The sequence below is a fragment of the Tenrec ecaudatus genome, chromosome 6 (genome assembly GCF_050624435.1).
Source record: "Tenrec ecaudatus isolate mTenEca1 chromosome 6, mTenEca1.hap1, whole genome shotgun sequence".
In the NCBI taxonomy this organism is placed as follows: Eukaryota; Metazoa; Chordata; class Mammalia; order Afrosoricida; family Tenrecidae; genus Tenrec; species Tenrec ecaudatus.
Window position 1 is genome coordinate 143,539,814 of NC_134535.1, and position 14,273 is coordinate 143,554,086.

The 14,273-nt window shown below is 44.8% G+C and overlaps 1 protein-coding gene across 1 annotated transcript in view; it reads left to right on the forward strand.

The window, feature by feature from the left end:
• ITPR1 (inositol 1,4,5-trisphosphate receptor type 1) overlaps nt 1-14,273 on the forward strand; it is a 411,705-nt gene that overhangs the window by 19,731 nt on the left and 377,701 nt on the right. Inside the window, exon 3 of the mRNA XM_075552323.1 lies at nt 13,516-13,623. Coding sequence (XP_075408438.1) covers nt 13,532-13,623 — 92 coding nt within the window. The 5' untranslated portion in view covers nt 13,516-13,531. The remainder of the gene's footprint in view (nt 1-13,515; nt 13,624-14,273) is intronic.

The following is a 14,273-nucleotide window of genomic DNA, read 5'->3' on the forward strand; positions in this document are numbered from 1 at the left end:
TCTGGATTTTGGCTTTTCAGGTCCTCTCCTGGGATGCGTGGCCGATGATCCTGGTTGACCCCATTGGCTGAATTGAATTCACCTGGCCCAGAGGGGCCAATCCAGGTGTAACGCCTACCTAGGTGTATACCCCTTCTTGGCTGGAAGCCTGATCCTCTGAGCATGTGCAATGGACGCCCCAGTCCCGGTGCTAGCTACCTAACAGTGGTGCTGTATATTTTTTGCAAATCACTTTAAGATCTGGCCTAATAGCAGATGCTGGATTTACATTTCTGCTCTGTGTTCATCACATGTTATTATACACAGGGAAACTCCACTGTGTACGCATGTGTACATGGGTGAACGACATCGTAGCATTGGTGATTCAGTAATAGTATTCTCTCCTCTCGTGCAGTGAGGTAGCCAGGCTTGATTCCTGGCTAATGCCTCTCAAGTGCACTCACCACTTGTTTGTCAGTGGAAGTTTGCCTATTGCTATTATATTGACCAGTTTTAGTGAAACATCTAGATTAAAGCAGACTGGGAAGAAAGCCCTAGTGTTCTGCATTTGGGAATAAACCCATGAAAACCCTGTGAATGACAGTGGTTTGGTCCACAGTCATCATGGAATAGGGTGGAATCTGGCAGGGTGCTGTGCCCTTGTTCCTGGGTTCCCAAGAGGTGGAGTTGGTGGTGGGGCACCACCAGCATTATTTATTTTTTTTCTGGTCAATGTTTTATTCTGTTTTGCATTTGGGGGTGGGATTTAGAGGTAAACATTAAGAGATGTCTATTTATAGACCGGGGGGTCTTCAAAAAGTACATGGAAAATTATATTATTATTTTTTCTTTTTTTGCATTTTATTAGGGACTCATATAACTCTTACCACCATCCATACATATACATACATCAATTGTATAAAGCACATCTGCGCATTCCCTGCCCCAATCATTCTCAAAGCATTTGCTCTCCACTTAAGCCCTTTGCATCAGGCCCACTTTTTTCCCCCTCCCTCCCCACTCCCCCCTCCCTCATGTGCCCTTGCTAATTTATACATTGTTATTTTGTCATATCTTGCCCTATCCGGAGTCTCCCTTCCTCCCCTTCTCTGCCGTCCATCTCCCGGGGAGGAGGTCACTTGTGGATCCTTGTAATCAGTTCCCTATATTATCTTTTAATTCAAAATTTTATAGGACCTTTTTGCATTTTATACACCACCATTATTATAAAATTAGTGTTGACCTCGAATATCCCTCACAGGATCTTGTGACCCTACTCCCCCCCCGCCCCCACACACACACCAGGGACCCCAGTGATAGCATTGAGAACTACTGGCTTACATGACAGAGAGATATTTGAAAGGTTGTATGGAACTTTAAGAGAGGGAAAAAGTGATAATTGTGTGAGGTGATGAAATTGAAAAATTGCTCAAAAATATGTGTGCATAAGGATGCTTTAAAACTCTCTCTCTCAATACAAAAGCACTTCCTCTTTAAGTTCCTCTTGCACTGCAAATACATATTGAGTACTTGAAGGCTACTGGTATTTTTCCTATGTTCTTCTGAAAAAGATGTGTTCTTTTTGGTTCACCAAGCATTTCCAAAGTGCTGCTGAAAGCATGATATATTCTTCTCAATCTTTACTTTGTTCTCATAGCTTTTGGCCTCCAATGTAGTTGTATCCTACAGTTTAAACTGGTGTTGCCTTAGCTCAGAGGTACGTCACAACTGGCATTAAAAAGAATCAAGATGAAAGCTGTCAAAAGTAGCTTAGCGATTCCATGCTAGCAAACTTAACTATATAAGAAGAACGATTGCAGATCCAAATTTGGAAGTGTTTTATATGTTTCTTGGATGATTTTTTTAAGAACAGTTTTATTGACACCTAATTCATGATCACACAAGTCAATAGGTCATCATATTAAGGAGAGTTGCAAGATCAATTTTCGAACATTTTATTCTTGAACTCGTTAACTCCTCATTTTCCCGCAACTCCCCTGCCATACCCCCCCCCCCCCAAGAAACCATTAGGCCACTTACTGTTGCTATAGATTCACCTATCCTGGATTTCATATCCAGAATACATACAAAAGCAACCAACCATCACCACCACAACAAATGACAATAATGGGAAAATGAGCTGATGCCAAGGGCTTAAGTGGAGAGCAAATGTTTTGAGAATGTTGAGGGCGACGAATGTGCAAATGTGCTTGACACAATTGATCTATATATGGATTATGATAAGAGTTGTATGAGCCCCCGATAAAATGATCAAAGCCAAATGACAATAATAAAACAGAAAAACCTCAATCTAAAAGAAAGCAGGAATAGTGAAAAATGGAACAACTTTAAAATGGGTCAAAAGTGAGATCAATGATAAGGCATTACATTTTAACTATATCTGCAATTATCCACTTTCTGATTGATACAAGGCCACATCTCTGGGCTAAGGTCAGAAAGGATTCACCTGAGGCATAATCCACATATTCTCTTTTTTTCTTTAAATAGCTGAACTACTTTGAATGGGTCAAAACTGAGATTTAAAAAGGTATAACATGTTAACCTAATTAAATCTACCATAATCAACTTTATAATGCTCTCTGTCTGATAATATGCTATCCGTGTCCCTTGACTATGGCCAGAGGGATTCACCAGAGGCTTAATCTTTGTGTAGACCCTGCAAATGGATTTTGGATTTCCACTATCGTTCATAGCCTTCTGCAAACCAGGTGTTCACAATTTAAGTTCTGATGCCATTCCCTCCTTCGGATTTGGATGATATTTACAATTTTTGAATCACACAAGCTTGTGTTCTTCCACGTGGCTTAGTTGACCTCTTTCTTAGTTGGCTCCTTGTTTGAAGGCAAGCCTTTAAGACTTGGATGCTTTTTAAAAATGAATTTTAAATGTAAAATGCATAATAAAATACATTTGGTGGTAAAACACATGGTGAACCATTAGTCCACAGGACTAACATACCATGTGAATCCCAACTTGAGTCCAAAATAACGAGATGGTGCTTGGCTACCACTGCTGATAGCTCTGTAAGGGACCAAAATGGAAGTCCTGCACAGTAAAGGAGAAAAATGTGGCCTAAAACTCCATAATAAAAAAGGAACAGGCTCAGTGGTCTGAAAGAAAGAGATGGACCCACCTTAGTCATCCTTTAGCTGAGCAGCTGAATTTGCACTCCATGGCTCAGCTCTCAGGCCAACTGCCAGGCCGTAAGATGAGCAGTAACACTGGGGAGGCAGGGATTCCTGGGACAACTAACCATATGAGATGAGAAAGGCGGTGTTTGCCCAGGGATGAGGCTCGGAAGGCCAGGGCGGACAGGAGGGAAGGATGGGTGGAACAGTACACACAGGGAGGGAGTGGGGAGAGTGCTCTGGCATTAGGAGGACTGCACCCAATTCACAAAACAAAACACATGGGCTGTTGAATGGAAACTTGCACCCCAACCGAGACAGTCATTAGATTAATAGTTTCCTAGGGCTATGACAGGGGAGCTTGGTAGAAGATAGGGGTGCGGGGGAGAGCTAATCTGAGTACAATAATGAAGAAATGTTCTTCAATTGGTTGTGTTGATTGTATAACAATAAAGTATATACAAGCTTGGGGGGGGGAGGGGATTGAAAAACAAAAGCAAACCCCTAGAAACGAACACACCTGGGGAGCTTGCTTCTTGGGGAATAAATGAAGCCTTAGGGTGCAGGGACATTGTTGAGCTGGTTTCTGCCTGAGAGCATAATGATAAAGTTCGAGCATTGATGGGAGTTTGATTGTCAGGTCAGCCTCGGGTCACGGGCCATCATTTCCCAGAGGAGGACCCTTCGGTGGGTGTGTCGGTGAACACCTGAGGGTCTGTGGTTTTGGGATCTGTTACTACTGTGAGGTTGCCGTCTGCTTTCCTCCCTTGTCCATCCATCCTTGAAGATTAAGGGAGATACCTTAGGTAGCTTCTTGGTTAATGAAAGGGTTCTAATTTAGTCTCAGTTCGGGAGTTGCTAACTTTTAAGCTCTAAATTGTGTGTAGGTGGAAGTCAAAGTTTTTTTTTTTCTTTTTAGAAAAGTGAATATAATGCCATCAGTTAAAGTGTGTGGAGAAATAGATGAAAAATAGCACCATAAACGTTTTCTTCCACAAAGCGCTTAGTAATAAATAAATAAGTGACATAAAAAGTAAAACAAACAAAGAGACAAAACTTCAACATCAAGATGAGCAGGGCTGGGTTTTAGCCTGTTGTAACAGCAAAGTGGAAGAGCTTCTGTATATTGAATTACCATTTTTTGGAAGAAGTTTGCACTCCCCCCACCCCCAGCAGGGGCCTGGTTTGAAGCTGGACAAAGAAGAATTGGGTCTGGGTTTGGCTGTGGCTGTCTTGGGTCCTGTGAAGTGGGCAATCAGAAAGCAACAATGCCTGGACATGCTGTGCCCTCTGGGGCTCACCCCTTCATGGCTTCCCGAGGATGAGAACCTTTCTGAGACCCCCATCTGTTCCCGTGTGTTCCCAGGAGTGTTGAGTTAGTATGAAACATATCCACTAGAGGAGTCATAGGTGAGTGAAGACACTGAAAGAATACGAAGTGTTGTACCCTTTCATTTCCAGCTTGTTTGAGAATGTAGCGCTTCAGCACCGAAAAGGAGTGAGTCTCCCTGGGTGGTGACAGTGGTGAATGCCGGGTGAAAAATGGGAGCCTACCTCGAGGTATCTGAAAAGAAAAATCCACCATTGAAAACTCTGTGGAATACAGCCCTGCTTTGGCACGCGTGGGTCCAGGAGTTTGAGCTGACCTGACAGCAGCTGCCTTCAGAAGGGCCAGCTGTTCTGCCCGGCACTCAGCATGACTGGTTTGATTTCATCCTCACAGTGATCTGAGCAGGATAAGTGGTTGTCCTTTTTTATTTTTAAGATGAGGAAGCTGAGCTTATTGTGTGACTTGCACAAAGACACGTGACTTGCACAAAGACACGAGACAGGGAGACTCAAACTCAGGCATGCTGAGTCTATGCTTGTAACCCTCAATGCCATCTTGAATATGCAGAGGGAATGCTCCCAGAAGCGGCTCTTTATCCTGTGGATATAAACCAGAGACTACATTTTTGTTCCTCTCGAAAAGAGCTAACATGCCTCTGTCTTCTATCCTTGATGCAGTGTAAACTTAGCTCCATGTAATTACTTCTGGGGACATAATCACCTAAGAAATGACGAAACTTCGACATTTAGTCTGCTGGTCAGTGCAGGGAACATGACACTGTCATCTTCCACCGGATCCAGTTTGACTGCTTCCCGTGTCCCTACACTGTACTAGGTTCTAGGACGCAACAAGGAAGAACACCAGGTCATTGCCCTCATAGGTTCACACAAGTGGATAAGCCAGTGAGTAAATAAAGCAGCAAGTCAGCCAGCCATTGTAGGGGGTAGTAGTGGGCTCAGATAGATGAATCGGGGATACGTAGAGAAGCATGTTGAGGATAAATAATCAGATTTGGGAAGTTACAGAGAGCTTCACAGAGGTAAAAATCTTATTGCCATTGACTAGGTTCTTATTTGTGGTGACCCTATAGTACAGGGTAGAACTGTTGCTACAGATTTCTGGGACTGGAAATCTTTTATGGGAGCAGAAAGCCCCTTTCTCCTGTGGAGCAGCTGGTTGTTTCAAACTGCTGACCGTGTGGTTCCCAAACCAGGAGGGATCACCAGTGCATAACTTACTAGGCCACCAGGGCCTAAAAAGAGTGTCTCAGGCCCTGGGTGGGGGTGAGGGGAGGAGGGAGGTAGCATGTGCAGACTCCCAGGGAGCCGAGACACACATAGCATGTTTGGGGAGTGGAAAGCAGTTCATTTCTGATGAGATCTGGAGGGAAGGGGACCAATAGGGACAAGCCCCAAGGAGGTTTTAGATGGTGTTCAGCAAAGGGATGACCTGATCTGGTACATGTCTTTAAAGGATCATGCTGGCCCTTGTCGAGGGGGACTCATGGGGTCAGAATGGTCAGTCGGAAGGTCTTAAAGAGTCCACTTGAGATAGCACCTGGGATTGGGTGAGGGTAGGGGACATCACAAGAACTGGAGCATTCAGGAGCTAAATTGGAGAGATAGCTAAGATTTGGTGCCTAATCAGACCTCTTCATTCATTTATTTACACACATTCCTGAGTGTTTACTAGTGTGTACTAGTGGGTGTTGGGGGTGGGAATACTATGACCCGTAGGATGGATCCCCAAACATCCCTAGAAAGCATTCCACTCAACCTGGTAGAGTGTCAGACGGAATTGCACAGAGCAGTGTGAACGTAGCACAGGGAAAAGAGCTGGAAGGGGAGGTCTGTGCTGCAGGGGCTTGTAAGAGTGGGGGTGACTCATTAGGAAATTGGGGACGGTTTTCTGGTGGAATGGTGGTGAAACAGATCTGAAGAGTAAATGAACTTTAGGGCTGGGTGGTCTAGGTAGGGGTAAGCCAAATGGCAGACAAGTGATCCCTCCTGGTTTGGGGACTATGACTGAGAAAGGGTGTGGAGGGGTCCTGGACAGGCTAGTGAGCTCCTTGTGATACATGCAATGGCTTTGGGCATCCAGGGGCAGCCTCCCATCTCTGTTAACTCTCAGATGCAGGTTTGAGAATCCATACCCACTGGGGAGTTCTGGGTACACATGGCTCCTGGATTGGATTTCTTGCTGGAGGGAGCTTTGGTGGCACAGTGGTTAGATGCTCCGGTGCTAACTGAAAGGTTGGCAGTTCAAACTCACCAACTGCTCCATAGGAGCAAAATGTGGCTGTCAGGTTGCTCCTTCAAATATTGCACGCATTTTTTTCCCATAGGATGCACCCATGCAAGTAAGGCACAGGGTGCACATAGGAAAGTAATTTGAGACGGTTGCATAGGTTGCAAAACGGTGTAACACATGTTATTTGCATAAAAAATGGTACAGCCTTGACACCCTATGGGGGCATTTGTACTCTTGTCCAGCAGGGTTACTATGAGTAGTAGAAATTTATACCGGGGAGGTGAGCACACAATGGTATGATTTTTTTTTGTTCTTTGATGTCTGATACCTGATTCCTTCGCCACCCCATGATCACACAGGCTGGTGTGCTTCTTCCATGTGGATTTTGTTGCTTCTGAGCTAGATGGCTGCTTAAGACCCTAGATGCTATATCTTTTGATAGCCGGGTTCTGTTAGCTTTTTTCACCACATTTGCTTATTCACCCACTTTGTCTACAGCAATTGTGTCGGGAAGGTGAGCATCATGGAAAGCCAGTTTAATAGAACACAGTATTCTTGCATTGAGGGAGTACTTGAGTGGAGGCCCAATGTCCATCTGCTACCTTGATAGTAAACCTATAAAATATATTTACATATGTACATGCCTGTATTTAGACCTCTATAAATGCCCTTTACCCCCTTAGCTCTTTCCTGTATTTCCTTTTACTTTCCTCTTGTCCCACTGTCATACTCAGCCTTCATTTGGGTTACAGTAATTCCTCTTGGTCTATTACCCTTGATCATACCCTACCAGGTCTCCTATACCCTCCTCACCACCAATTTGGATCACTGGTTGTTCTTTTGTCCCTGGGTTTGTTAATACCATGTCCTTTCCCCCCACGTCCCCCTCTCCCATGTTCTCCCAGAACCATCGGTCCCGTTGTTTTCTCTTCCAGATTTTTCACCCAGCCTATCTTATTTAGACAGACCTGCGGAGATAATAACATGCACAAAAACAAGACAGAGCAAAACAAAACAACAAAAGAAAACAACAAAAAAACAACCCCAACAAAAAAGAAAAGCCTGTAGTTAGTTCAAGGACTGTTTGTTGGCCTTTAGGAGTGTTTTCCAGTTGAGTCTGATGGGGTGCCAAGCCCTGGCCCCGAAGTCTACTTTTGGTTTTCCTTGGGGACTTCGTTGCTCTGTTTCCCTTGCTGTTCTGTTGCACACCCGCTATGGTGGGATCAGATTGGGCACAATTCCCTTACTGTGTCTTCAGTGTTGTCTCCTGTAGGGCTATGGGTCAGTGAGGGATGTCATGTCTCATAGTGCGGCCAGCCATATGGTCTTCCCTGTGGATTGACTGCTCTCAGCAGGAATCTCGTCATCGAGGCTTGGTGGGCCACGATGTGCTCCACTCTCTCTTCCTCCCCCTTCATTTGCTCCTGTGTGCTCTGATCAGACATGTCCCTCTCCCTGAGCTGAAGCTTCAGTGTGTTCACTTCCCCAGTTGGATCACTGAAGACAAATGGGTGCATAAGCAAAAGTGGTGAAAAAAGCTGATGGTGCCAGCTATCAAAAGATATAGCATCTGGGGTCTTAAAGGCTTGAAGGTAAACAAGCGGCCATCTAACTAACTCAGAAGCAGCAAAGTCCTCATGGAAGAAGAACACCAGACTGTGTGATCACAAGGTGTCGAAGGGATCAGGTGTAAGGCATCATCAGAACAAAAAATCCAGTCACTGTGAATGAGGGGGAGTGCAGATAAGGGACCCAAGACCCATCTGTAGGCAACTGGACATCCCCTTACAGAAGGGTCGCAGGGAGGAGAGGAGCCAGTCAGGGTGCAGTGTAGCAACCATGAAACATACAACTTTCCTCTAGTTCCTAAATGCTTCCTCTGCTCACCCACCTCACACACACTGTCATGATCCCAATTCTGCCTTACAAATCTGGCTAGACCAGAGGATGTACACTGGTACAGACAGGAAATGGAAATACAGGGAATCCAGGATAGATGAGCCCTTTAGGACCAGTGCTGAGCATGGCGATACCAGGAGGGTGGGGTGGATAAGGGGAACTGATTACAAGGATTTACATATAACCGCCTCCCTGGGGGGTGGACAACCGAAAAGTGGGTGAAGGGAGACGTCGGACAGTGTAAGATATGACAAAATAATAATTTATAAATTATCAAGTGTTCATGAGGGAGGTGGGAACAGGGAGGGAGGGGAAAATGAGGAACTGATAGCAAGGACTCAGGTAGAAAGCAAATGTTTTGAGAATGATATTGGCAACAAATATACAAATGTGCTGGACACAATGGATGTTACGTATGGGTTATGATGAGCTGTACGAGCCCCCAGTGAAATAGTATAAAAAAGAAATTTATACCATTGCACACAATAGCAACTGCTGTTTTAAAGGTTGAAGGTTCACGTGTCCTTAGTTGTGGTTTCAAGAGAGGCCTGGCACTCTCCTTCCCAAGATCAGTCACTGAAGGCTCTGTGTAGGACAGCTTTACTCCCACACACTTGGGGTCGATTTGACTCCATAATAGCTGGATTCCCGGAGCCCGTGGAGTGGAGGAAGTTCAGTGGACAGTGAATCCCACTTCAGCCAACAAAGCTGCCACAGCCATCAGCAGCATGGTTTTAGCACAGAGTTGCCATCCTACCTTTCTTTGCTTGGCCAAAGCTTCCAGGAAAAACCATACGTTCACAGGTGCATCAGCTGGTCAACTTGGTGGTGGGTGGTGCGAGCCTAATCCTAAAAGCTTACATGCTGTTCACGTATTTCGTACAGGTGCTGTGCTGACGGCTTTAGACACATGAGCTTATAAGACAGCCTGATGGAGGAGGAACTCTGTTACTTCTCTTCATAGTGGGGGAAAGGGACTTAGAGAGCTTACGGAGCTTGCCTGAGTTCCACAGTGAAGAAGTAGCGCAGGCAATTTAACTCTGGAACCTCAAGCTCCTTGCTGTCACAGGCCATGCAAGAATGGAGAGATTTTGTAAAAACCAAAAAAATCAGGTTCTGGAGAAGCAGGGTGGTAGTGTGCTTGCACTTGGAGGTTTGTGGTATGTCGGAGGACATATCAGGGGCAAACATGGTGGGAGGCTGCAGTGCTGTTGTGGCTGTCTTTTTGTGACTTCAGAGGCTGTTGAATGTAAAAATAGGCTGTGTGATGAGGTGCTTAAGCAGAACTCGAAGAAGGATATTATGGTTGGCAAATTATAGGGGGTCGGCGTAAAAGAGGAAGGCCCTCAAGGAGGTGGACTGATACAGCGGCTGCAGCAATGGGCTCAAGCACAGCAACAACTGGGAGGATGGCGCAGGATCGGCATATGTTCTTTTTGTGACTGCCTCCATGGTTGGACAAGAACTGAGGTGCCATGCTTGATGAGATCTTTTCCCGTTTCTATGATCTCTGTAAGTCTGGAAAGGTCAGTTGAGGGAGGAAAAAAACCCCACCCCAAACCCATTTCTGTTGAGTTGATTTGAACTCATAGACATCCAGTGGGACTGAGTGAACTGCTCCAGAGGGTTTCCAAAGTGGCACATCTTTGCAGGAGCAGAGTGCCCCATCTTTCTCTGTGGGAGCAGCTAGTGTGTTTGAACCATTGACCTTTCAGTAGCAGCCAAATACTTTATTTCCCCTCCTGTCAATGCTATTTACTTATTTAATCATTTTATTGGGGCTCGTACAACTCTAATCACAAACCATATATACATCCATTGTGTCAAGCAAATTTGTACATTTGCTGCCATCATCATTCTCAAAACATATGCTTTCTACTTAGTATCAGCTCCTCATTTTCCCTCTCCCTCCCAACTGCCCCCTCCCTCACGAACACTTGATAATTTATAAATTATTACTATTATTTTGTCATATCTTACCACTCCCTTCACCCACTTTTCTGTTGTCCATTCTCCAGGGAGGAGGTTATATGTAGATCCTTATAATCAGTTCCCCCTATCCACCCCACCCTCCCTCCCTCCCTCCACCCTTATGGTATGGCCACTCTCAGCACTGATCCTGAAGGAGTCATCTGTCCTGGATTCCCTGTGTTTCCAGTTCCTATCTGTACCAGTGTACATCCTCTGGTCTAGCCAGATTTGAAAGGTAGAATTGGGATCATGATAGTGGGGGTGCGGGTTGCGGGGGGGGGCGGGTGGGGAGAAAGCATTTAGAAACTAGAGGAAAGTTGTATGTTTCATGGTTGCTACACTATACCCTGACTGGCTCCTCGCTTCCCTGGGACCCTTCTATAAGGGGATGTCCTGTTGACTACAGATGGGTCTTGGGTCCCCAATCTGTACTCCCCCTCATTTACAATGATTGGATTTTTTGTTTTTTGATGCCTGATACCTGAATCCCTTTGACACCTTGTGATCACACAGTCTTGGTGTGCTTCTTCCATGTGGACTTTGTTGTTTCTGAGCTAGATGGCTGCTTGTTTGTTTACCTCCAAGTCTTTAAGACCCCAGATGCTATATCTTTTGATAGCCAGGCACCATCAGCTTTTTTCACCACATTTGCTTATGCACCCGTTTGCTATCAGGAATCGTATTGGGAAGGTGAGCATACAAGGATATGATCTTTTGTTCTTTGATTTTACAGCCAAATACTTAACCATGGTTCTACTAGGACTCTTTTAGATGGGTGAGATTTGAGATTATTCAGTCTTTCTCTCAGCAAGGGAAGTAGTTTGCTAATTATCTTCATTAGAGTACAATAATATTCTCACAGATCATATGCAAGTTCATTTGTCTCAGTGCGCAGAGGGCTTTGTTACTGTACAGGGAATCCTCTTTCCTTTGCTGAGTTTAAACTTGGAAGCCCTAGAATCTTCCAGATTTCAGCTTTAACATATTAAGCATAACATGAACAGTTAGTTTCGAGCAATAGAAGATGCTGGACTCTGTTCCTTTGTATTATCCCATTCAATCTCCGTAACCACCCATCTGACAGTGGAGGAAATGAATCAGGACTGGCTTCAGTGGGCTGAGTGATTGTGGTGTGCTACCAGTAATGATAGCGTGCTGGGAGGAAAGCTGAACCTTCTGGGCTCCTCCTCCTGTGTGTCAGGGTTGTGTTAACAGAGAGCCCAAGGTGTGCATCTAGTGTGCGCCGTCCCTGAGTGATGCAGTTTGGTGACAGACTGGTGGTGGCTCTATTTTCTTCTCTTAGGTGGTCCCCAGCAATTGTGTGAGTGACACAGGAGGCCCGGGGACTGCTATGAGCAGTTTTCAGGCACAAATGATACAGGGTCAAATAAAGAGGCAGGCTCTCTAACCCAATGCTCAACATCAGTAAGTCTTCTACAATTCTGGAAGACTGGTCCAGAGGCCCGTCAATCACAGCCCCGACCCCAACCCTCCCAGCTCCACAGGTCTTTCTTTTTCCTTCCAGGACATCACTGACAATTGTAAGCAGGCTCCCTCCTTCCTCTCAGTCTCCTCCTGTCCTTCCCCTAACACTTCAAGGCTTGTTCCAGGTACGGGGAGGCCTCCAAAGGTCTCCAGCCAGATCCCCAGGCTTCTTCTGCCCAATCCTTTATGAGAGGGGGCTGTTGTCCAAGACCCCTGGGCCAGGACCTGCCCTCCCCCATGGTGCGCACACTTTATGGACTTGACTGCTCACCAAAAGGTGCAAGTCCACCAAGAGGTATTTTGCAAGAAAGGCTTGGTGGTTTGCTTGTGATGAAGAGCCCAGTCATAGACAACCCTGTGGAGTTACTCTGGCATGCATGGGATTGCCACGATACAGTCAACTTATTGGCAACTGGTAAGGTCTTGGGGAAATCTTGGTTATTTATGCATCTCTAGGAGGTGCCTGAGGAAAACCAGGAAATTAGCTGCCATCCACGCCAGCACGCTGTCTTCCCATGTAACTGAGTTTGTTTTATAAATGTCAGTGTAGCTTTTCTAATATGACTCTGTTTCTTCAATATTTACGGCTCCAGTGAAAGCTGTTTGCATGAATCACGTCCGTGTTTTTGTTGGTATTTGTGTGTATGTGTTCAGTGACTTCAAGGCTGTGTTGAGACTTTCTAGTGTTTGTGGGGTTTTTGGGGGACTGCCCCTGACGAGCTCTGTCTACTTACTCATGGCTGGGGGCCTTGGCGGTACATTCACCTGCTGAGAAAGGGGTTTACACCAGGTGCTGTCTAAGTTCCTTCTCTGTCTCCGGCGTTCTTTTTCCTCCATAAGGACAAAACCTGGAAACATTGAAATGGCATTTTGGTGAAGCACTTACAGTTGAATTCTTAAAGGGCTACTAGAACGTTGTGATATTCGCTGTCAGGTTTCCACTTACTGGTTTTATTTTGCTACGTTGATACTGTGGCCTCCTTGCCAATGCCAACTTTTATACCAGGTGTTTCCTTCCACAGGGATGTTCCCTGAGGCACATTGAATATGTTAATGTTTTATGTGTCCGACTTTCCTACTGCTTAATCATTGCAAAATTATTGGCTGGGCTCCAGCTATGCTTTTAAAAAATATTCACTACTTATTATTGAGGGCCCTCAATTTGTAGAACATGATTAAGGCTTGGCTTTGTTCAAAACAAATGTTATTGTGATTGGAATATCCTGAAATTAATGAATTTGTGGGGAAGGAAAAAAAATGTGGTTGCATATGTCCTTACTTGGCTCATTTAAATTGCCTGCCTGTCAAAGTCTTATTTAAATGTGACTTTTAAGTGGAGTGCTTTGGAAATTTTAACTAAGCCAACTCTCAGGCACTCCCCCCCCACCTCCTTTTTTTTCCCTGAGAACATTTCATCTCTTCTAACCATGTCGCATATTTCACTTTGTCTAGGAATCTCCAGAAAGACATGTCTGACAAGATGTCTAGTTTCCTACATATTGGAGACATTTGTTCTCTGTATGCGGAGGGATCGACAAATGGATTTATTAGCACGTTGGGGTAAGCACATCTGATTTCTTATGTGGCAGGATTTGTGAAGACATCAGCTTCCAAACCCCAAATGTTTTAAGTTAGGAATGGCACCATTTACCTCGGCTTCTGGAACACTTCAAACCGTGAATACTGAATCTTCTGTCGTCTAAGTTTAACCTCTCACACAAAAGCATTGCTTTCTGACAGTTCTGAAAATGTGACACCTCATTAATTAGAACTCATTTATTCAGAACATATTATAATTTCTCTTTCTCTCATAAGGAAGAATGCTAGCTACACGGACTAAAATTTAAAGATTAATGTTTGCAGACCCTTGAAGTAGTGCTATTTAGCTTTGTGCAAGCTCCTATTTTCAAATAAGACCTTGTAAATAATGGCAGCGAAGGCCAGCACTTCTCAGACGCTGGTCTGCCTTCTCTGAAGCAGAAGCCCCCCTACCTCCAGTTACTGTGTGTCTTTGGAAGCTGCGTGTGCCACGAAGTTCTGTAATTCAGACTTACTGCTCTTTTGTGTGTTTTAAAATCGGTTCCTGATGTTTAAGGGCACAACTATGCTTCCGAAAGCCTGCAGGCAAGTGGAATGAAAAGATAACTTACTGATTTGATTATATTCGCCTTCCTCCTTGTTCTATTGTCTAGAAGAGGAAGCGAATAGTC